At 41.7% G+C, this 24,634-nt stretch overlaps 1 protein-coding gene across 2 annotated transcripts in view; it reads left to right on the top strand.

The window, feature by feature from the left end:
• Positions 1-24,634, top strand: part of ccdc88c (coiled-coil domain containing 88C) — a 63,829-nt gene that overhangs the window by 23,844 nt on the left and 15,351 nt on the right. For both annotated transcript variants that reach the window (XR_012957828.1, XM_076107000.1), the window contains exons 10-24: positions 480-638; positions 1,189-1,335; positions 1,590-1,740; positions 1,846-2,027; positions 2,117-2,254; positions 2,442-2,726; positions 2,829-3,626; positions 4,811-4,938; positions 5,069-5,210; positions 5,296-5,406; positions 5,786-5,947; positions 6,082-6,359; positions 22,988-23,131; positions 23,779-23,965; positions 24,090-24,235. Coding sequence is in view for 1 of the 2 variants with exons in the window: in XM_076107000.1 (XP_075963115.1) it covers positions 480-638; positions 1,189-1,335; positions 1,590-1,740; positions 1,846-2,027; positions 2,117-2,254; positions 2,442-2,726; positions 2,829-3,626; positions 4,811-4,938; positions 5,069-5,210; positions 5,296-5,406; positions 5,786-5,947; positions 6,082-6,359; positions 22,988-23,131; positions 23,779-23,965; positions 24,090-24,235 (3,158 nt within the window). In the remaining variant the exon portion in view is untranslated. The remainder of the gene's footprint in view (positions 1-479; positions 639-1,188; positions 1,336-1,589; positions 1,741-1,845; positions 2,028-2,116; positions 2,255-2,441; positions 2,727-2,828; positions 3,627-4,810; positions 4,939-5,068; positions 5,211-5,295; positions 5,407-5,785; positions 5,948-6,081; positions 6,360-22,987; positions 23,132-23,778; positions 23,966-24,089; positions 24,236-24,634) is intronic.

The following is a 24,634-nucleotide window of genomic DNA, read 5'->3' as shown; positions in this document are numbered from 1 at the left end:
GAAAAGAAGTGATATATATATATATATATCTATATCTATAGATATATAGATATATATATATATCTATATATCTATATCTATATATATATATATAGATATATATATATATATATATATCTATATATAGATATATATATATATCTATATATAGATATATATATATATATCTATATCTATATAGATATATATATATATATCTATATATAGATATATAGATATATATATATATCTATATCTATATCTATATAGATATATATATATATATCTATATATAGATATATAGATATATATATCTATATATAGAAGGTAGCATTCTTCTCGTAACCCCCCAAATGCCCATCCAGTCATATCTAATGCTTAGAATGTTTTTTTTTTTTTTTTGGATGTGAGGATATGTATGCACTGTGTCTTTCTGTCATGTTAAACTAATGCATTAAAATTCAAAAAGATATTGATGAATATGTGTGTGTGTGGCTCAGAACCAGTCGTTGTCTTGTGAGGCTCGGTCGGTCCGAGTGTACCGGGACGAGGTGGACTCACTGAGGGAAAGAGCAACGCGGGTTGACCGACTGGAGACTGAACTGACCAGGTGTAAAGAGAAGCTCAATGATGTTCACTTCTACAAGACCAGAATGGAGGTACACACACAGCTTCACGCTGCACATCAATATGTTACCATCATGTTCAGCTCTCCTGTCTGAAGACACTGTGAGAGACTCTGGATCTGTGAAGGTTCACTGGAAGAACTTATTTTATGTTTTGATAGTTTTGGTATATTTTCATATATTGAGTGTTATGTTAAATGATCTTTTGCTGCTGCAGTTGAAATGACTGGTTGACTTGTAACTGTACGATTTATGTTGACACTTCATAAAGAGTCAGCAGCAGACAGAAGATTTAAACAAGCTATGAAGATAGACTGACTAAGCAGCTGGCACCAGCAGTCCACTCAGAGAGAGAGTGTGTGTGTGTGTGTGTGTGTGTGTGTGTGTGTGTGTGTGTGTGTGTGTGTGTGTGTGTGTGTGTGTGTGTGTGTGTGTGTGTGTGTGTGTGTGTGTGTGTGTGTGTGTGTGTGTGTGTGTGTGTGTGTGTGTGTGTGTGTGTGTGTGTGTGTGTGTGTGTGTGTGTGTGTGTGTGTGTGTGTGTGTGTGTGTGTGTGTGTGTGTGTGTGTGTGTGGTGTCATACAGGAGCTTCGGGAGGACAACCTGACTCTGATGGAGACGAAGGTGCTGTTGGAGGAGCAGCTCTCCGCCTCTAGGGGGCGCTGTGATAAACTGCACACGCTGGAGAAAGACAACCTGTTACTTCGAGCTAAAATACACGACCTAGAAATGGTATGACACAATGTCATCATCAACAATTTATGAGTCAAAATGACATGTATCTGCTGTTTTAAAGGTTTTTACACATTAAACTGAAACTCATTATTTGTGGCGTAAACATAACATATTCAGAATTTTTTTTTTTTTTTTTGAATCTATGGTTTTATTCGGGAGTTTTTCACATTACCAGCCCCAGATATCAGACCAAAATGATTGCCTATTATCACCCTTATTAAAGAATATGATCTCGTGTGTGTGTTGAGCAGGAGAGGGACAATGAACGTCTGCGGTTGGAGGAGCTGGTGGAGGAGAACATGCTGCTGGAGATCGGACAGAAACAGAGTATGAACGAGTCGGCTCATCTGGGCTGGGAGCTGGAGCAGCTGACCAAGAACCATGACAACACTAACACAGAGAGTAAGACATGCTGTTATATTCTGTTCTACCTACTTCTATTTGTGTGTCCACACATGTTGTTTATTATATTTTGTCCAACCCAAATGATTTTTTCCTGTGCCGCAGCTCGTAAGTCGTTGGTCCATGAGCTGAACGAGTGTGTTTCCAGTCGGGTGTTGAAGCTGGAGAAGGAGAACCGGGAGCTTCAGGCCTCCGTAGAGAGATTGAAAGAGAACAACCACCTCCTGCAGGAGCAGCAGCTCCACACCCAGGAGCTAGACAGGGAGAACCAAGGCCTCAGCAAGAAGGTAGGAGGACACATCCATTATTTTTCTGTTACCTGTTACCCATTTGCATCTTACTAATCTACAGTACGTTTATCTTGTGTGTTTGTTAGTTGGACCATCTCCAGGGTTTATTGGACCAGGAGAGACTGACCAATCAGGATATGGAGTCTCTGGGAGAGGAAATATTGAAGGAAAAACAGAGTCTGGAGAGAGATATGCACACTCTGAGGGCAGAGAAAGACAGACAGGTAGTTAACGCGCGCGCGCGCACACACACACACACACACACACACACACACACACACACACACACACACACACACACACACACACACACACACACACACACACACACACACACAGGTAAGACATTGTTAACGTTCACCATAAGAGACCAGAATGCATCATTCGTTGACACTCTTCCTGTCCAATCAGATTTCAGAGTTGGAGAGCGAGAAGCAGCACCTCTCTGACGCTGTGGCGTCCCTTCAGGAGCGCGCTCAGTCAAACAATGAGGCGCGGGTCCGCGAGGTGGAAATGGAGAACCGCCTCCTGCACCAGAGCATCACCAACACCAGCTCCCGATTGGCCAGCTTAGAAACCCAACTCAAGCTAGCCAGTGAGGATGCAGAGAGGCTGAGGGAGAGGGCGGGTCGGTGTGAGGAGGTGGAGCGTGAGGCGGCGAGGCTGGAGAGGAGCAGGGACGCCCTGAACCGAGAGGTAGTAATAAAAAAATATATATATGTTTTATGTATTCTTAAAAGCTAATTTAATTCATACAAAAATGAGTATATTAAACGTACTTCTCTATTTTACTTCTAGGTGGCCTCTCTGCGTGCATGCAGTGAGCGGTCCGAGGCTCTAGAGAAGCAGATGTCCTCCTTGGAGCAGGAGGTGCACAGGCTGAAGCGGGAGGCAGAAGAGGCCCAGCGGGAGCAGCAGCGACTGGGGAGGCACGAGGTGGAGAACAGCCTACTGTCGAAGGAGAACCTGGATTTGCGCTGCTCCCTGGAAAATCTGCGCTCCTCATCCGCCCGCCTGGCCACCCTCCAGGAGGAGCATAAAGAGGCCCAGAGAGAGACGCAGGATCTGCAGAGGAGGCTGGAGGAGACCCGAGAGGAGGCACAAGGAGAAAGGAAGAGGGCAGAGAGGCTCGAGCTGAACGTGGCAGCCCTGAACCAGGAGAAGCATCGCTTAGAGGACAAAGTACAGAAGAGCAGAGAGGAGAGGGAGGATGAGGAGAGAGAGAAGCAGGACACCCAGGCCAGAGAGGAGGAACTGAGAAGGGAAGTAGGAGAGCTGAAGGAGGAGCGGAGAAGGAGGGAGGAAGTTGAAGAGGAGAGGAGGAAGCTCCAACTGGACTTGGAGCAGTCAGAGAAGGGCAGGAAGCACCTGGAAAAGGAGAGCTGGAGGATCAGAACGCTGCTGGAGGGGAAGGAGACAGAGCTGGAGGAGAAAGTCAGGCGATTGGCCACTGTGAAGAAAGAGGGTGCGACTCTGGCTAAGGAAGTAGATAGGCTGAAGGAGGTGTCGGTCAAAGTCAAGGAGTTGGAGAGGGAGAACAAGGAGCTGCAGAAACAGGCAACTATTGACAAGAGGACTCTGGTCACTTTGAGAGAGGTGAGAGTCTGTGGTAATGATTCATTTCTTACACAAGGTAAAATATTGAACAAAGAGATGAACAAACTCTAAATTCTTCCCTTGTGAGTTTTTGTCAAAGAAAAACAATATTGGACAATCTTTTCCCCACAGCAGTTCATAAAATACAATAAATTGAACTTGAAAAACACGCTCATGTGATCAAAAGCTCCGGAACAGCTAAAAAAAACTGACCTTGTGGTTGTACTGTTTTGCAAACCACTGTTTCCAAGATCCAGAATGAACTCAGTCTCAATAGAATAGTTTTGAATAACTTAACATTAAATAGTCCACTATATCGGGTAGATAACACTGACCCATAAACCCCATATCCAGTTTTTAATACAAGAGTAAAAGCGTTTCTCACCAGTCTGATGCCAGAATGTGGTGCAGGAATGCGGAATATTTGCATGGCAATCTTCCTTATGACAACAATGTACACGTGGCGCGTGCGCAAATTAACCGCGTTGCAGTGTTCCATTTTTGTAAAATACAAAAACACAAAAAAGTCTTATTTTGTGAAGAGAAAACTGAGTCAAGGAGTAGCAGCTATGACAATGGACAGTGTGCTACACAATACATAAACTAATTGGACCCCAAATTTGCTGCTGACGCTAGCTGTAGTGGCTGTTCCGTGACCAACATATTATGTAAGTGGACATCAGCTACATTACTATCTTCCTCGTATCCCAGCTGCTTCTCAAGCCATCTATCACCATTTATTTGGTTGTTGAGGTAGTCGGAGTGTTTCTCATACATTATTGGGTGTTTTTAGAAACCCATATGATAAGCCGTTCCCCCATTTTGGCAGGAAGCTATCTGGATGTATGACATCACCTGGAACAAAGGATTTCATTGGCCAAACATTTATTTACACGGGTGGAAATCTGCTGAAATCAAGGTCCATCCGAATATTTTTTCCCCTCACAAATGTTCAGCAGGGGTGTTGAAGTGTTCATAATGCACAAAATCAGTTTTTTGTAAATTTCAGGGCAAATTCTTTGAACAGAAAACGTTTGATGTGAAACGGCTTCAATATTGGCATAACATTCCGAACAACCTACAGTTTGCTTTTTTTTAACCCTGATGTGCGTTGTATCATCTATGTGGAAATGTTGATATGTATGAGTTTCATAGCTGCAGCTCGTGTATCTTTATGTGTGCAGGAGTTGGTGTCCGAGAAGCTGAGCGTTCAGCAGCAGAGTGTAGAGTTGGAGAGACTCAACCAAGAACTGGAGAAGATCGGGCTCAACAGAGAAAAACGATTACAGCAAGAGCACACACTGGAGTACAGGTAGTCTGCTCTAATACGCTGCTATGCTGTTCCCATGCTAGGCTTGCTAATCACATTGAGATGATTTCATGTGTAGAAATGAATGTCGGATGGGAAGTTGATCGACCGATTTCTCTTGTTCACACGGCAGCAAGTACAGGCTGCTGGAGTCTCGGCTCGAGGAAACCGTCCAACAGACGATGAAGATTAAAGAGGAGGAAATCTCCTGTCTGGAAAAGAAACTGGAAGACAGCAACACACTCAACACTACGCAACGTGCTAAGCTAGCCACCGTAAGCACATGCACACAAACTCTTACTAAAAAATCTGGTGTTGTTTTTTGAACAGTGTGTTACAATTTGTTTTGTTTTTTTCCAGGGGGAAGAAAACCACAACTACCAGCAGTGCTCAGGAGGCGACCGGGGTCAAGGGTCAGCCACTGCTGAACTGCTCCGAATCAAAGATCATCTCATTGAAATAGAAAAGAATGTACGATTTGTCTGTTGTTTTTATTCAATTCAGTTTATTTTGTATAGCCCAAAATCACAAATTTGCCTCAGAGTGCTTTACAATCTGTTTTACTGTTTCTATTGCATATATTTATATTTACAACTTATTCAATTTTTTGTGTATATCCATGCGTTATGGAGCATATTTAATGCTCTTTTTACTTGTCTATTTTCCTATAATTCATTCATTCATAATTCACCTTTTTTTGCACAATTAATGAGCATATTTAATGTTATCTGTTTAATTATTGAACCATCAGGAATTCCTCGATGTGCCTCTTTATTTTAGAATTACCATTAGATGTTCTTTTTTTAGTAGGCTGAGTTCTTAATTGTTCTGGTGTCATTACTTTCCCTAGAATGCCTCCCTGCAGACGGAGAGCAGTCTACTGAAGGGGCATCTCAAACAGCTGGAGAACCAGAACACGTCTCTTAACAACCAGATGTTGGGCCTGCAGCGACACACCACCACCCTGCAGGAGCAGAATTCAGCCTTACATACACAGACTGCAAAACTACAGGTACAATGTCCAATTCAGCCACATAGTGATTTTGTAAAACTGAGCCAATAAGCGCCAGTAACATCCGTTGTACAATAATTCCCCGGATAATGTTGTATTTAACCACTGAGTTCTAATGGATTTCTGTGTTTCAGGTGGAGAACTCCACGCTCTCCTCCCAGAGTGCATCTCTCATGGCCCAGAATGCAGTCCTGCAGGGCCAAGTCACCGCCTTGGAGTCGGAAGTGGAATCGTGGCAGAGGCAGCGCGAGGAGGCGTGGCGAGCCAGAGAGGGTGTGCTCAGCGACCACGAGCGCCTGCTGAGCGTTCACGAGAGGCAAGCGCACGAGTACGAGCAGCTCATCAGTCAGCACGCCGCGCTGAAGGGCAAGCAGAGGGCGCTAGAGGGCGAGCACCGGACGCTGCACAGCAAGTAAGTGATGACAAAGAACCTTACTGCCAACAGTAGAGCGATAGTCAAAGTAAAAAAGATAGTAAAAAACACTGTGAGCAGAAAAGCATTAGTGAGAACAATTTAGTAAATAATTAATGGAGGAAGCAAAAATGAATGTAGTCCTCTGTTAAAATCACAGTGGAATGCCATTAGAGCGTATTTAGCTTCTATAATTTAGGTTTAGTTACGAGAATGATTTCAATCAAATCCTTGAAATGTGTGGCTTCATGGATATAGTACGATGTAGCTGTGGAAAGATATGCAGCTGTAGGATTGTTCACCTGCACCACCTCATCGACATCTTATGGAAATGTAATCAGAGTTTTTGCCAGCTGAAATCTAAATACACCTATGATATAACGGTGGAGTGAGGTTTGATATGATGGGCGGGGTTATCTAGTCACCAAAATCACATGATTGATTGGATACATTTATGGAACTGCCCCGAGTTCAGCATGAGTCATCAAAAATATTTTTACATTTTACAGGAAGAGGAAAGAGAGATTTTGTGATAAAAATACTAAAACAATAAATGTTTTAAACACATACGCATTAACAGGAGGTAACACGGAACACAGGATTAGAACGTGGTAGATAAATAGTTCTCATGTCACTGTGACTTTGTTAGGTTCATGGAACCTCTAGACTGTGTGGAAACCGCATGTAATCCAGCCTCTTACACAAAGAGAACCGGTTTCAATTATAAACAAAGCATTTAATACCTCTCATGCTAAAACAATTGCATAGTGGAGTACAACATTTACAGTTACACCGAATATGACCTGCTCACCCCAAATAACGTTACCACCCACCCAGTGGTACAGGAGCAAGAGCCCGGAATTTCTTTATCCCCCGCCTTACATAGTTCAAAAAACCTCCCATAATGTCCGTAGTTCCTATTGGCTAAATCCAGTTGGCTCCTCCTCCTCCTCCTCGCAGGACCCTCGCACGGGTATGACCTGTAATTGCCTGTCTAGAAATCTATCTGTCCCTTACTCCCAACATACTATTCTTTACAGTTTAAAACATTCAATGACTGTCTTTTATGGCTTAACACTTCTATGGTAAACATTCTATATAAAGATAAAGATTTGCAACTTTTGGCAAAAACCTTCACACGTTTCACAAGCATAGAGCTAAAGGTGCTACAAATACTAAGATACACTTCTAACTACAAATCACTTGTAACTACAAATTCTAAAACACTTCTACAATTATGAATCTTCTAATTATGTATTCCAAGACACTTCTAATTATGATTTCTTATTTATTAATCATTAAACACTTCTAAACCCAAATTTCCTAAAACAGTTCTAAACCCAAATTTCCTACAACTCCCCCCTACTCCGCTGTTCACAGCGGATTAAATAATACCTTGGAAATCACAATCCCCCTCAACAATTCAAGGTTGAGTTTACCTATCTAAACAATAGCAAACAACAGTTCAAGTATTTTTCATCATCCACCCCTAACTGATCACCCTACGCTTGCCTCTCTACACACAATAACAGTCGATTCCGGTTGAAGTCCTCTGGTGTCCAGGTGTTGGGGCTGTAGATGGTGGAGGTGGGAATGGTCCTGCATCGAGTTCAGGCTCCATCCTGAGGGCTAGAGAAAAATTTCTGAGAAGCCTTGTCTGCTCTTTTTACTTGACAAAATTACATTTCTTAATTATTGCACCCTGAAATCCCATTATAACCCAATAAAACAAAACAATCACTCAGTCTATTTTCCAAATTTCCAGTATCTCACCGGATGTGTTTAGAAGTCCATCTGGGCCTAATCAGGTCCTCCAGGATCTCAGTGAAGATGTTCAGGAGCCGCTTGTGAAGTCCTGCTATGGCATCGATGGTGGCCTCAACTAAACAGTGGCCATCAGAAGTTCAAATTCTTCCTCATCGTCAACACGTAACTGATTGCCCCTCCTACCAGTCGGTGACTGGATTATCGACACCAGAGTTCTCTGCTAGCTCTTGGCCGAGCGTCGTCAATCCGGCCAGCGCCTTGGTCACCGATCCATCAGAAACTGTTATTTGGAACGAAAGTACCACAGGCGGATCCAAACTCCGCCCCTCTCAGCTAAAATCATATCTAATGCTATTCTGCAAGGTCATTAAACTAGTCTTCGCTAGCTGTGCATGCAGTCCTGATATGGCGTCCCTGGTGAAGTTTACAAAACGCTGTTGATTATAGTAAATGTAATTGATCCAATTGACATTTTTATTGAATGACACCCTTCGAGAGAAAACAGATTCTAAACCTGCAGCTATTTGATTGCTGGCTTTAAATTCATTAGACACCCCCCTTGGTACCCCTATGTCATCTATGTATCTTGGCTATAAAATGAACCTCCCATGGTCCAGTCCCCCCTATTGGTCAGCACCACTTACACCTGTGGACCCCATCCACAGCCAGCTGCCTGGTGATACAATAGGCAACTGCTTTCTCCCGTCAGCGGATGCCTCTGTGTTCTCCACCTGTGAAAACAAAACTTGACTCATGTTAGTTAGCGCCCTTGTATATTCTATTGGTCGGCATCGCCCCATGGTCCTGGTGGCAGCACGGGCATCTGTCGCTGTGGGGGTCTCATGAAGGGAGGTGGTCCTGCCAGACCTGGTCTTGAGTACTGCTGATGTTGTGGTGGGAATGGAGCCCATTGTGGTGGTGTTCTGGCCTGTCTTCCTCTTCTTTTATGTGGGCAATCTCTCGCCCAATGACCTTCTCTCCCACATACGTAGCACTTCCCTCTACATACAGGTCTTTCGTACCCCCCTCTGTAGTTACCTCTCCCTCTGGTGACTGCACATGCACATCCTCTGCCTCTGTAATGTGGTGGAGGTTGGTAGTACACCACTGTGGGGGCCGGTTCTGCTGGATTTGGTTGGTATGAGGTCGGGGGTGCAGCTGGATATTGGGGCTGTTGAGAGGCCTGAGCCTTGGCTACGGCCATCTGTTTCTTGGCCTGATGTTTTCTACTTATTTCTCTGTCCGCCTCCGCTATTTGAAGTTTCAGCAGGCGCAGCTTCATTCTCTTCAGATCTTCCTGTCCACTTGTCTCCTCAGTTTGATGTCTCTGGTTGTGGTGAGTGAGGTGTTCCCTCCACATGGCATCTCCCATGTTGCTCAAGCCTACTACTCCTTCCAGCGCTGTTTGTACTTGTAGGGGCAGGCCCTTCTGCACAGTGTGTCGCCATACTGCAGTGGTGGCTTCATTGCCGTCATGTCTCCCCCCTGTGGCCACATGCCAATCCACTTCTGCTCTTTTTAGATACTGATGCATCTCTTCTTCTGGTTTTATCTTCAATCCACTGAGGGAAGTCATGTTTGGTTTCGTGGGCCAGATGCTTCTCATCGTTTCCCAGTAGATTCCTCGGAAGTTGTCGAATGGGGTCTGGTCCACTCTGCGGGCCGTTCCTGTTCCTGCTTCTAGGGCATTTAACTTTATTGTCCCCTCTGTGCGGATAATCATGGCCCGTATGTCTCCCAGTGCCAATTTATCCGCTGCCGTGAGTTTTTCAAAGAGACGGATCCCAGAGCTGGCTCCTCCTCCCAGCGGTGGCAGTGCCTTCTCCAGTGTGTCCATGTCTCGATGTCCCCATGGCACATACTCAGCTTGCCCATTGGATTTCACCAGCAAGGGGTACTGTTGGGTCAGGGCTAATGGCGGCATCTCACCTTTTACAGGATAAAAATGTTCTCGATAGCGTTCTGGTGCCTTCCTTTTCCTGCTGAACCGTCTGGGAAGTGGACAACCTCCGGCTGCTCCACTTACCTCTTCTCTTCTGTTCTCCTCAGTGTCGTCAAGGGTGTCATCATCACTTGTGGCGGCTCTCTGTCTGTTTCTGGGTTTTAGGAACAAATAACCGTCTGTCTTATACTCACCACTCCCCATCTTCCACTCCTGTTTTATCTTTTTTTCCTCTTCTTCTCTGCACCCCATTCGCCCTGCTTCGTCCTGGCAGCTCCCTGGAGTCTCCACGTCCATATCCAATGTTTTCCCCCTTTACTCTGTACACAGGTGCTTGGATTGAGGGTTTTAACAAAGAGGGATAGATTATTCTGCACTCCTTCTTTCCATACGTCAGGGGAGGTGAGGGAAGCTCCGTCTGCTTCTGTCAGCACTGACGGGTATACTGGTGTGTAGACAGGGTTGTCAGGTCTGGGAGTGGTGATGGGTTTGAAGTCTGTCTCTTTCAGGACCTCTGGTAGTCCCACAGTACTAAAAACCAAAAAATGTGAGTAGCACCTATACGAAAACCGTTTTAAATGTGGATCTATCTCTACAACAAAATCACACACTACATATCCCCCCCTTTGCCACGCTATCGCTGCTGTAAGAGATCACGTGGCAATTGCGTAGGTGCATCCATACATCATTTTGTAATAATTGGATCCCCTTGTTACTGTACAGATTACCAGGATCCTTGGTGTGTCTAGTCAGTGAAGTGAGTCCGAGTTGCTGCCAGTCAGACATGTCCTCTCACACCATTCCTGGGCCTCGTACCAGAACTCATGTGGCATCTCCCCCCTTGACAACTTCAGATTTTGTGGGGACAGAAACAGCAGCAGTATATTTAGACCAATAAACTCTCTAAATGTGACGTGAATCAGCCTGCATGTGACATTCTAAACATTTTTACCTTAATAGTTAACGTGACTTGCTGTAACCTTCTAAATCCTTCAATCTCATTCAAATACATGTGCTACATGGGTGTGAGTGGTGTTTGTCTATTTTCTAATGTGTGTATTAAATGTACAGATTCGTCATCCAAATAATCTAAAGTTAACTCAGCAGTAAATGTTAGAATACATCTTTGCTAATCTGTAGTTGGGTACAAAGTTTTCTCATGTAGGGATAAAATGCAAAACTTTACAATCCAATTCTTAGATGTGTGTGTGTGCGACTCACCTCTGCATCAATTAATTTTCCTCTGCTCCAAACACTCGAAGTTAATCACATTTATTCATAGGCAAATATTGCCCCTTTCAAAGAACCCTAATTTAGTTCACCCTTAAATCCCATGTTGACAAAATAATACCATTTCCGGTAGCTAATCGTCAGCATGCTAACGACAAAACGACTCTTAAAAAACGTATTTCCCCCCACACGTGTCACCAAAATCACACACTTCATTTCCACTAGAACGTGCTTTGTCCCCTCTAACAATCCACCGGTTATTTCCTTTACAATCACCCCCGTGTGTACTCACAATTGTATCTCCCCACAACGCTATCGCCAACACGGTAACAACGCTCATGACAAAACACAACTGCTACCGGACTTATTTCTCATTTACCCACCCCAAAAGTCCGTTAATATCTCGCATTCAAGCTCTCAAATGCTACCGAAGCTGTCCTGGCTCACCAGACCCTTCTTGTTCGTCTCTTTATCCCGTTTTGAACCACACCATTCAAAATCTCAATCTCTAGGCAAGGCCGGCGAGGTAGTCCGCGTACATCGGGCTCCTTTAGTGCAGGAATCCCCGACCCCCAACGGTCTAACTCCGCCGGTCCTACCTATACCGAGCAGTTTTGGTTCACCACACCCGAGAATACCCCGATCGGGCCCTGAAGGGCCGCCACCCTTCAACGTTTACCGATTACGTACTCTCAGTCCGCGTAGCTTACCAAACGCTCTGAATCTCAGTATTCTCAATACTTACTCTCAGTATTCTCAATACTTACTCTCATTCTCTTTACTCATAATATTCCCCCTTATTGTCAGTACCCGTAAATAAGTTTGCAAACGCTTCACATAGCATAGCATCAATACACGCTACTCAGCGTCATGCGACTCACCACGTGTTCAGCTTCTGGTCGCAGACCACGGACATTTCTGGCTAAGATTCCTATATCTACCTACACAGATTTTATTGAAACGGTTCTGCGTACCTCTCGTTCGTGGCCACTCCAAAAATGTCCGTGATTCATGACCGTAAGCCTGCACAAAACCAGTCGAAGAGGCCACTCATCTGGGGTGCCAAATTGTTAGGTTCATGGAACCTCTAGACTGTGTGGAAACCGCATGTAATCCAGCCTCTTACACAAAGAGAACCGGTTTCAATTATAAACAAAGCATTTAATACCTCTCATGCTAAAACAATTGCATAGTGGAGTACAACATTTACAGTTACACCGAATATGACCTGCTCACCCCAAATAACGTTACCACCCACCCAGTGGTACAGGAGCAAGAGCCCGGAATTTCTTTATCCGCCGCCTTACATAGTTCAAAAAAACTCCCATAATGTCCGTAGTTCCTATTGGCTAAATCCAGTTGGCTCCTCCTCCTCCTCGCAGGACCCTCGCACGGGTATGACCTGTAATTGCCTGTCTAGAAATCTATCTGTCCCTTACTCCCAACATACTATTCTTTACAGTTTAAAACATTCAATGACTGTCTTTTATGGCTTAACACTTCTATGGTAAACATTCTATATAAAGATAAAGATTTGCAACTTTTGGCAAAAACCTTCACACGTTTCACAAGCATAGAGCTAAAGGTGCTACAAATACTAAGATACACTTCTAACTACAAATCACTTGTAACTACAAATTCTAAAACACTTCTACAATTATGAATCTTCTAATTATGTATTCCAAGACACTTCTAATTATGATTTCTTATTTATTAATCATTAAACACTTCTAAACCCAAATTTCCTAAAACAGTTCTAAACCCAAATTTCCTACAACTTCAGTGGAAATGTTGCGCTGCTGCTTATTAAAAATGTTTAAATGTGAAGAACGTTGTAAGCTTGCAGAAAAATTGATGGTAGTATTACTTACTTTACCCAATATGCACCATTGTTTCTTCGTAGTTCCAAACAACAGACATTAGCTGATGTTTATTAGATATTAATCTTTATTTAGGTCAGAACTTAAGATGACCTGTCTCGTAGCTCTACTGTAGTTGTAACTGACCAAAGTAACTAAATGCAACAGAACTTCACTTGAGCTCAATGTACAGGATGTAAACGGATGCATGGCGTCACACATATGCACACACACACACAGCGTTCTCAGTTCTCAGTCAAGCTTGCTTTGTTGATTATTGTTGGAATGCTGTTAAGCATTCCAACTATTGTTATCCTGTTTCTCTTTATTGTTGGAATGCTGTTAAGCATTCCAACTATTGTTATCCTGTTTCTCTTTATTGTTGGAATGCTGTTAAGCATTCCAACTATTGTTCTTCGAATCTTTATTCTTCTTTTTATTGTTGGAATGCTGTTAAGCATTCCAACTATTGTTATCCTGTTTCTCTTTATTGTTGGAATGCTATAAAGCATTTTTTAAGCTACAGAAACCGTTCAAATATCAAAATGTTCAGCTCATTAAGGACACGTGTGCTATGACTTTTCATATTTCTAACCTTTAAACTTTATGAATTATTAAGCTTTTTGCAATTTTTTTTTTTAATGGGTTTCTATGGAGAAAATGTTCAAATCCTCTTCAACTTTCAAATCCTTCTACTTCCTCATACTTTCAGCTACAGACACCATTTCAACTTTCAAATGTTGAGAAAACCCTGATCTATTACCACATTATTCAGCTTTTTGATATCTTTTATACTTTTTGAACTGTCCCATTTTAACTTTTATGATTTTTTCACTCCTTTTCTGACTTTATAATGGGTGTGTATTGCGCAGCTTAGAGTGCGTGATGTCACCGCTAGAGTGAAGAGCAGCTTGAGATTCTTGTGAAAAAAACATTTGTCTTTTGCCACTGTGTCCACAATCTTCACTCTTCATGCATCATTTCTGGATGTAGAAGTAGCTAATGTTGTCCTTGTCGTAGACAAATGACTGTGGAATCCCACAGATTTACACATTTGACACAGAAGCCTGTAATTGAGAGGAAAACCAACTTTCTGCTCCATAGAGACCAATGTTAAATTTTGCTTCAAAAACATCTTCCACAGAACACGGTACCCCATTTCTAAATCGCCAGTTCAGCCACATTTTTTACACTACAGACACAATTTTTACAGGATCTGTTCTTCAACTCATCCTTCCTCTCATTTATTAATATCGGAGCAATAGGAGCTACGGTTATGGGAGTTTTGAGGATTTGTATGAGAGGTGTTTCCCTGTTTAATCTCCATGAAAAGGCTGCAAGGACACAGGTGTTTCTGATTTAAGCTCATTAGTGATGTTGATAAACACACAGACTCACAGACACACACACGCTCCTCTCTCTCTCTCTGTGTCTCTCTCTCTCTCTCTCTCTCTGTGTGTGTCTCTCATACAGTCATTCAGGTCTTAGAGACTTTTAGAGGACCCCCCCATTTTAAAATAAAAGCCGCACACACATGATTTAGAGATATACGTGATGCAGTTCAGCCAATCAAATATGGGTATTCTGATAAGTTTCCTGATTCGAGTGACATTTACACACACCGCGACACAAGAGGGAGAGACGAGGAAAGACATGGCAGAGCAGGACAATAGTCATGTAAGCTGTAAATGATAAAACATAGGACAATCTCCAAATGAGAAAGATTGCCAGAGAGATCAGAGTCTCTCTCTCTCTCTCTCTCTCTCTCTCTCTCTCTCTCTCTCTCTCTCTCACTCACCCTCTCTCGCTCTCTCTCTCTGTCTGTGTCTCTCTCTCATACAGTCATTCAGGTCTTAGAGATTTTAAGAGGACTCCCCCCCCCACACACACCCCATTTTAAAGTAAAGGCCCCACAAAATGAATTCTAACTTAAATGCCTGTCATTTAATAACCTGTTTGTTTATCTAACATTATGATTATGTCTCCTCTCCCCCCCCCCCCGCCCACACCCCATTTCAAAATAAAAGCCCCAAAGAGTGAATTCTAACTGAAATGCTTGTGATGAAGCCTGTCATTTAATAAACTCTGTTTATGTGTGTCAAACATTAAGATTATGTCTCCTCTCCCCCTCTCTCCCCCACCCAGTCCCACCCTTTCAAAATAAAAGCCTCATGGATTAACTGTATTTAAACGTTAAGCTGAAAATTAGGCATTTTTTGAAGTAATGAATGCTCTTACTAATACTGCGACAACTACTACTATTGCTGCTAATATTTCTAGTATTACTACTACTGCTGCTACTACTACTACTTCTACTACAACTTTTGCTGTTGCTACGATTACTACTGCTATTACTGCTACCATCAATATTATTACTACCACTACTGCTATTACTACCACTACTACTATTACTTATACTACAACTGCTATTCATGCTACTACCAGTACTAATACTACTACAGCTATTAGTATGACTGCTACTAGTACTACTACTACTGCTATTACTGCTACTTCAAATACTGCCATTACTATTACTACTACTACTACTTATACTACTACTGTTATATTAAATACCACGACCACTACTACAGCTATTACTACTACTACTTCTACTACTTCTTCTAAATACTAATACTTCTACTACTAATGATACTTCTACTACAACTACAACTTCTAGTACTACTACTACAAATATCACTACTGCTGACATTTTTTAAGCCACAGAAACCATTCGAATATCAAAATGTTCAGCTCTTTCAGGAGAGGGGTGATATGACTTTTCATATTTGTAATCTTTAAATTCTTTGAATTATTAAGCTATTTGCAATTTTCTTTTGAATGGGATCTCTATGGAGAAAATCTTCAAATCCTGTTAAACTTCTTCAACTTTCAAAGCCTTCTTCTTCTCATACTTTCAGCTACATATGACTTCATATTTGTAATCTTTCAACTTTTTGAATTATTAAGCTTTTTGCAATTTTTTTTAAATTGGATATCTATTTTCAGCAATGTTTTTGAGATTCATTTCAGCTTTCAGCATTCCAACGCATTTTCAGCAGGAAATGCATTTTCTAGTTCAACTTCTTCAACTTCTATTTCTTCCGTACGTTTTTTGCTACTTATCTCCTTCCACATTTTTTAACCTGTGTCCTTGCAGCCTTTTCATGGAGATAAAACAGGAAAACACCTCTCAAACAAATCCTCAAAACTCCCATAACCGTAGCTCCTATTGCTCCGATATTAATAAATGAGAGGAAGGATGAGTTGAAGAACAGATCCTGTAAAAATTGTGTCTGTAGTGTAAAAAATGTGGCTTAACTGGCGATTTAGAAATGGGGTACCGTGTTCTGTGGAAGATGTTTTTGAAGCAAAATTTAACATTGGTCTCTATGGAGCAGAAAGTTGGTTTTCCTCTCAATTACAGGCTTCTGTGCCAAATGTGTAAAGCTGTGGGATTCCACAGTCATTTGTCTACGACAAGGACAAGATTAGCTACTTCTACATCCAGAAATTATGCATGAAGAGTGAAGATTGTGGACACAGTGGCAAAAGACAAATGTTTTTTTCACAAGAATCTCAAGCTGCTCTTCACTCTAGCGGTGACATCACGCACTCTAAGCTGCGCAATACACACCCATTATAAAGTCAGAAAAGGACTGAAAAAATCATAAAAGTTAAATTGCTGCAGTTCAAAAAGTGTAAAAGATATCAAAAAGCTGAATCATGTGGCAATAGATCATGGTTTTCTAAACATTTTAAAGTTAAAATGGTGTCTGTAGCTGAACGTATGAGGAAGTAGAAGGATTTGAAAGTTGAAGAAGTTTAAGAGGATTTGAAAAATGTCTCCATAGACATCCCATTGAAAATAAAAATTGCAAAAAGCTTAATAATTTAAAAAGTTTAAAGATTATTAATATGAAGAGATATAGCACCCATGAGCTGAAAGAGCTGAACATTTTGATAGTTGAACGGTTTCTGTAGCTTAAAAAATGAAGAAGAAGAAGAGTTTCAAAAAACGTACGGAAGAAATAGTTGAGTGAAGTTGAATAAAGATTCGAAGAACAATAGTTGGAATGCTCAACAGCATTCCAACAACTAGAAAATGCATTTCCTGCTGAAAATGCGTTGGAATGCTGAAAGCTGAAGTGAATCTCAAAAACATTGCTGAAAATAGCTATCCAATTAAAAAAAAATTGCAAAAAGCTTAATAATTCAAAAAGTTGAAATATTACAAACATGAAGTCATATGTAGCTGAAAGTATGAGAAGAAGAAGGCTTTGAAAGTTGAAGTTTAACAGGATTTGAAGATTTTCTCCATAGAGATCCCATTCAAAAGAAAATTGCAAATAGCTTAATAATTCAAAGAATTTAAAGATTACAAATATGAAAAGTCATATCACCCCTCTCCTGAAAGAGCTGAACATTTTGATATTCGAATGGTTTCTGTGGCTTAAAAAATGTCAGCAGTAGTGATATTTGTAGTAGTAGTACTAGAAGTTGTAGTTGTAGTGGAAGTATTATTAGTAGTAGAAGTATTAGTAGCATTATAATAAGTAGTAGCAGTAGTGATATTTGTAATAGTAGTCGTAGAAGTTGTAGTTGTAGTAGAAGTATCATTAGTAGTAAAAGTATTAGTATTTAGAAGAAGTAGTAGAAGTAGAAGTAGTAATAGCTGTAGTAGTGGTCGTAGTATATAATATAACAGTAGTAGTAATAGTAATGGCAGTATTTGAAAAAGTCTAATTTTGAGCTTAATGTTTACATACAGTTAATCCATGGGGCTTTTATTTTGAAAGGGTGGGGCTGGGTGGGGGGGAGAGGAGACATAATCATAATGTTTGACACATAAACAGAGGTTATTAAATGACAGGCTTCATCACAAGCATTTCAGTTATATTTCACTCTGTGGGGCTTTTATTTTGAAATGGGGTGTGGGGGGGAGAAGGGGAGAGGAGATGGACTCATATTGTTAGATTAACACAAACAGGTTATTAAATGACAGGCTTCATCACAAGCATTTCAGTTAGAATTCACTCTGTGGGGCTTTTATTTTGAAATGGGGTGTGGGCGGGGGGGGGGGGAGGAGACATAATCATAATGTTAGATAAACATAAACAGGTTATTAAATGACAGGCTTCATCACAAGCATTTAAGTTAGAATTAATTTTGTGGGGCCTTTACTTTAAAATGGGGTGTGTGTCTGTGGGGGGGGGGGGGGGGGGGGGAGTCCTCTTAAAATCTCTAAGACCTGAATGACTGTATGAGAGAGAGAGAGAGAGAGAGAGAGAGGGTGTGTGAGTGAGTGAGACTCTGATCTCTCTGGCAATCTTTCTCATTTGGAGATTATCCTATGTTTTATCATTTACAGCTTACATGACTATTGTCCTGCTCTGCCATGTCTTTCCTCGTCTCTCCCTCTTGTGTCGCGGTGTGTGTAAATGTCACTCGAATCAGGAAACTTATCAGAATACCCATATTTGATTGGCTGAACTGCATCACGTATATCTCTAAATCATGTGTGTGCGGCTTTTATTTTAAAATGGTGTGTGTGTGTGTGTGGGGGGGGGGGGGGTCCTGTAAAAAAGCTCTAAGACCTGAATGACTGCATGAGAGACACAGAGAGAGAGAGAGACACAGAGAGAGAGAGAGAGAGGAGTGCGTGTGTGTCTGTGAGTCTGTGTGTTTATCAACATCACTAATGAGCTTAATCAGAAACACCTGTGTCCTTGCCGCCTTTTCATGGAGATTAAACAGGGAAACACCTCTCAAACAAATCCTCAAAACTCCCATAACCGTAGCTCCTATTGCTCTGATATTAATAAATGAGAGGAAGGATGAGTTGAAGAACAGATCCTGTAAAAATTGTGTCTGTAGTGTAAAAAATGTGGCTGAACTGGCGATTTAGAAATGGGGTACCGTGTTCTGTGGAAGATGTTTTTGAAGCAAAATTTAACATTGGTCTCTATGGAGCAGAAAGTTGGTTTTCCTCTCAATTACAGGCTTCTGTGTCAAATGTGTAAATCTGTGGGATTCCACAGTCATTTGTCTACGACAAGGACAAGATTAGCTACTTCTACATCCAGAAATTATGCATGAAGAGTGAAGATTGTGGACACAGTGGCAAAAGACAAATCTTTTTTTCACAAGAATCTCAAGCTGCTCTTCACTCTAGCGGTGACATCACGCACTCTAAGCTGCGCAATACACACCCATTATAAAAGCAGAAAAGGGCTGAAAAAATCATAAAAGTTAAACTGCTGCAGTTCAAAAAGTATAAAAGATATCAAAAAGCTGAATAATGCAGCAATAGATCAGGGTTTTCTCAACATTTTAAAGTTTAAATGGTGTCTGTAGCTGAAAGTATGAGGAAGTAGAAGGATTTGAAAGTTGAAGAGGATTTGAACATTTTCTCCATTGAAACCCATTCAAAAAAAAAATTGCAAAAAGCTTAATAATTCATAAAGTTTAAAGGTTAGAAATATGAAAAGTCATAGCACCCCTCTGCTGAAAGAGCTGAACATTTTGATAGTTGAACGGTTTCTGTAGCTTAAAATATGAAGGAGCAGAAGAGTTTCAAAAAGCGTACGGAAGAAATATAATTATAAAAAAAATAAAATAAGGAAGAATAAAGAAACAGGATAACAATAGTTGGAATGCTTAACAGCATTCCAACAATTAGTGATGTTGATAAACACACAGACTCACAGACACACACGCACTCCTCTCTCTCTGTGTCTCTCTCCCTCTATCTCTGTATCTCTGTATGTCTCTCTCTCTCTCTCTCTCTCTCTCTTATACAGTCATTCAGGTTCTTAGAGATCTTTAGAGGACCCCCCCCCACACACACACACCCCATTTTAAAATAAAAGCCCCACAGAATGAATTCTAACTGAAATGCTTATGATGAAGCCTGACATTTAATAACCCGTTTGTGTTTATCTAACATTATGAGTCCATCTCTTCTCCCCCCCACACCCCATTTCAAAATAAAAGCCCCACAGAGTGAAATATAACTGGAATGCTTTTGATGAAGCCTGTCATTTAATAACCTCTGTGTTTCATACATTCTGATTCTGTCTCCTCTCCTTTCTCCCCCACCCAGCCCCACTCTTTCAAAATAAAAGCCTCATGGATTAACTGTATTTAAACGTTAAGCTCAAAATTAGGCTTTTTTGTTGAAAAACGTAATGCTCTGACTAATACTGCGACAACTACTACTGCTGCTGCTAATATAGTATTACTACTACTACTACTACTGCTATTACTGCTACCATCAATATTATTACTACCACTACTGCTATTACTACCACTACTACTATTACTTATACTACAACTGCTACTACTACTACTGCTATTCATGCTACTACAAGTAGTATTACTACTACGGCTATTAGTACAACTGCTACTAGTACTACTACTACTGCTACTTCTATTGCCATTACTATTACTACTATAACTACTTCTACTACTGTTATATTAAATACTACGACCAATACTACAGCTATTACTACGACTACTGATACTACTACTTCTACTACTTCTTCTAATTACTAATACTTCTACTAATACTTCTACTACAACTACAACTTCCACTCCTACAAATATCACTACAGGACTTTTCCCTTTCAAAATGTTCAGCTCTTTCAGGAGAGGGGTGCTTTGACTTTTCATATTTGTAATCTTTTAACTTTTTGAAATATTAAGCTATTTGCAATTTTTTTTTAATGGGATCTCTATAGAGAAAATGTTCAAATCCTGTTAAACTTCTTCAACTTTCAAAGCCTTCTTCTTCTCATACTTTCAGCTACAGACACCATAGTTAAACATTTCAACTAGAAGGGTTTTCAGCAGTGCAGTTTAAATGCTTTCGAGCTTCAACATTTTTCAGACAGGTAGTCTCCCATTTCTTAATTTTCAGCAATTTTTTTACAATTAATTTCAGCTTTAAGCATTCCAACGCATTTTCAGCAGGAAATGCATTTTCTAGCCACCACCAGTGGCTGTAGGTCACAGCAGTGGTGGGCCGTCAGGACCTTCAAAGCCTTCTCTGCTGGCCTAAACAGAATCACAAAGTTATAGCTATTTTATAATTTTATAATTTTTCTTAAAGACACTACATGTTTAATGTAATTTATACAAATATTTTTCCCATTATCTTATTTTCTCATTGCACAGCTACTGTCTTCCTCAGTTGCTCTGCTTCCAGTGCAGCTTGTTTTAAGTAGAGCTTTTATCCAATCAGATTTCACCTCTGTGTCTCTAGGTAAGAAGAGAGGCCCGAGGCCTGCAGACTCACAAGTGAATCCCTTTGCAGTTTAAGTGAATGGGGACGATATTGTTGATTGTCATAGTCTTCAACCAATCAGATCTTTAGTTTGACATGTTGGGCGTATTCTTTGACGTGTCAGAGCCTGCTAGCTGGCCTACAACTACGTCAGCTTTACGTGCAGCTTGGTTTGCAGGTGCAGCTCTGCAGTGAGGTTCAGTGTGCGCTGTGATTGGTCAGTGGGCGAGCATGTGACTATTGTGAAACGAAACTTAAAATAGCCATCAGAGGCAGAAATTAGTTGGATTAGTAAGAGTTCAAATTGAAAGATATGGAAGAAATTATAACATTATAACAGCAGCCCCTGAAATACAACTGGGGAGGCTCGACTGTCACTGGTGTCCATGAATCGAGAAGGACTTCTTACTGGAACTGAAACGATGTCCTGTACAACCGTGGGATTAAACTCTTTGTAAACAAAGAAAGGAGGATGGACTTTGTCTTTAAGTGAACAGCATTCGGTAAGTGACAAACTGCATTTGTTTTTTTACATCTGCAGTAACGTTTTTATGAATAATATTTGATGGCTCGTGCTCTTGTGTGGTGGAATGCGTGGATCCGCTGCAGGTTTGCTGGATTGATGTGTCATGCTTTGTTGTCATATGAATATATGTGACTGGTTCTTATGACTTTGTTGTTAGATGTGTTAATTACGTTGATTTGACTATGCATTGTCCGTTAATGACGCAGCGTCCCATCATGCACGGATTCATGTATCTGCACCGTAGCTGTTCAACTGTAGTAGGACAGCACAGAAGGCCCAGGCATAAAATGCACGGCCTGCCACTGCATCCTCCACTCCAGACGAGTTCAGGTGAAACAGCGTTGCAAGTTTTGATGCGAGTGAATCAACCTCCATATCTTCCCTAAATGGGTAGCACATAAATGTAGCGACTGGCTCTAGTAAAGCAAAGTCTTGAAAGCGTTTGTCCAACTCCGACAGACACTTGTCAATCTGCTCTGTGTAGCGCGCACTGTCAAGTTGCGCACACGCCTTCCGTTGCGTCTCCAGCTCTCACGCGAGGTTTTGGAAGTTCCTCAAATCATGGCGCTGCAGCTTTAGCTTCTTCAGTAGAAATAAATTGGAAGGCTAACTAATTAGCTGCCCGGAGTTTTGCAGTAGCTCGTGCTGTTGACCGTGCATACGTGGTGACCCGTGTGTTAGAAAAGACGTGATCTCAGACCGGCTGCCCTGTATGTCAATCAAGTGGCAAATGTCATAGGGAGGATGGATGATAGGCTAACATCCCATTGTTTTTGAATGGATGCGATCTACCCGCACTACCTTTGCGATCGACTGGACATATTGGGCACCCCTGGTTAGGAGTTACTTTTAAAGAAACATAATATTTATACATCTCACCTTGTAATTTTTTTTTTCACCATATTTGTATTTGGGAAATGTGTGTCTGTGGGCATCACAGGTGACACACGGTATCAAATAGTTATGTAAACATAACCATGCTCAAGTTGTAATCACAGACAATATCATGTCCTTCTGCAGGTATTGTACTTTGCTGCAGCAGAAGGAGAAATGGGAGGAGCAGGAGAGGCACGGTCTGAAAGAGAAGGAGGAACTGAACCAGGAGATCCAAAAGAGTCGTCTTCTACAACAAGAGAATCTACAGCTCAAAACAGAAGTGGACAGGTACTGTGTTGGAAGTGGTTTTCTTAAGGTCTAAGCTTTGAAAAGGTAGTTAAAGGGATAGCATGGATGTTTAGAAGTGGGGTCGTATGAGGGACTTATCCACAGTCAGTGTATAAAGTATTACCTACAGTAGATAGCGGTCGGCACGCCACCAGTGTGAGAAACCTAAAAAAGTCATTATCAATTTAAATGTAAACTATATTTGGAATATTTTGCCAGTTATATAAGAGCAGTAGACCAGCAACCCTCGTGTTCTGCAAGGTAAAATGATGTTGTTGTTTTTCAAAATGGAGTCTGGTGTCTTTGGCTGAAACTACAGCTTCAGTTCCTCGCCAGAAACGGCTGTCTCACTGTCTCATGGCAAGGTTAAGGTCTACAATATGTTTTGCTGACAGCAGTACGTTGCTTTGCCCCTGTGCGGTAGCTCAGGTCTGTTTCTCCAAACTGGGGACGTCATGACCAGCCATGAACTGCACATGATACACTGACTATGGACAAGTACCTCATACAACCCCACATCCAAACATCCAGACTAGAACTCGAGGCAGAACCTGGGAGCACAGTTGGCTTCAAATTATAAAACTACCTGAAATGATTACTTGACTTTCCTCGTGAAGTTATTCTTTCTCTTCTGCCCCCCCCTTTAGGTTAACAGAGAGCCAATCGCAGCAGTCAGAGCAATGTGAGGGGCTGCAGCAGCGCATGAATGAATGCAAGAGCTCATTAAGCTCCGCCCAGCTGGAAGAGAGTCGATGGATGGCACGATACGATTCGCTAATGGAGCAACACCAGGGCCTGGATCTAACCATGACCAAACTAGACAACCACTGTGAGGTGAGCCGGGCCTTTTACTTTAGAAATAAGTGACACGTGTGTCCTGAAGCACAGCAGAGTAATCACCATCACCTTCTTGGTTACTTTCCTGACCTGACCCACGCATGCGTGTGTGGTTTTTTAGCTGTTGAGCCGACTAAAAGGGAACCTGGAGGAGGAGAACCACCACCTCCTGAGTCAGATCAACCTGCTGAGTCAGCAGAACCACACTCTACTAGAGAGGAGCATGGAGAGCAAAGACCTGTATCACCAGGAGCAGAAACTATACATGTAACCGCACCGCAACACCTGCAACACAAACTGTGCACCATAAAACAACACCAGCAGTAAACAGACTATACATGTAACTATAGAGCAGACACCACCCTAAGAGGGAAGTATCCAGAACTGCTTTTAAAGAAATGACACACTGGTTGACAGTTCACTACCAGAGCCCGTATACGGCGTCTCTACGTCAGTCGCCAGCAGTCCAAATATGGTCACATCAGTTCACTGGTTGCAAAAAGCCAAGTTGGCGACGGCCAAAATGCCGGACTCTAAGTTTAAAAACAGCAGTCCACAAACCAACGGGTGACAGCATGGGGACTATGTCCACTTCTTATGTACAGTCCGTGATTGGAACGCACCCCAACGTTTCCAGGGAGTCCCGTCACAAGTACAATACACTTC

This window comes from Anarhichas minor, unplaced genomic scaffold (assembly GCF_050575085.1).
Source record: "Anarhichas minor isolate MPS153535 unplaced genomic scaffold, ASM5057508v1 ptg000037l, whole genome shotgun sequence".
Taxonomy (NCBI): domain Eukaryota; kingdom Metazoa; phylum Chordata; class Actinopteri; order Perciformes; family Anarhichadidae; genus Anarhichas; species Anarhichas minor.
The sequence above is the reverse complement of the archived record's forward strand: the minus strand, read 5'-3'. Positions and strand labels throughout refer to the sequence as shown.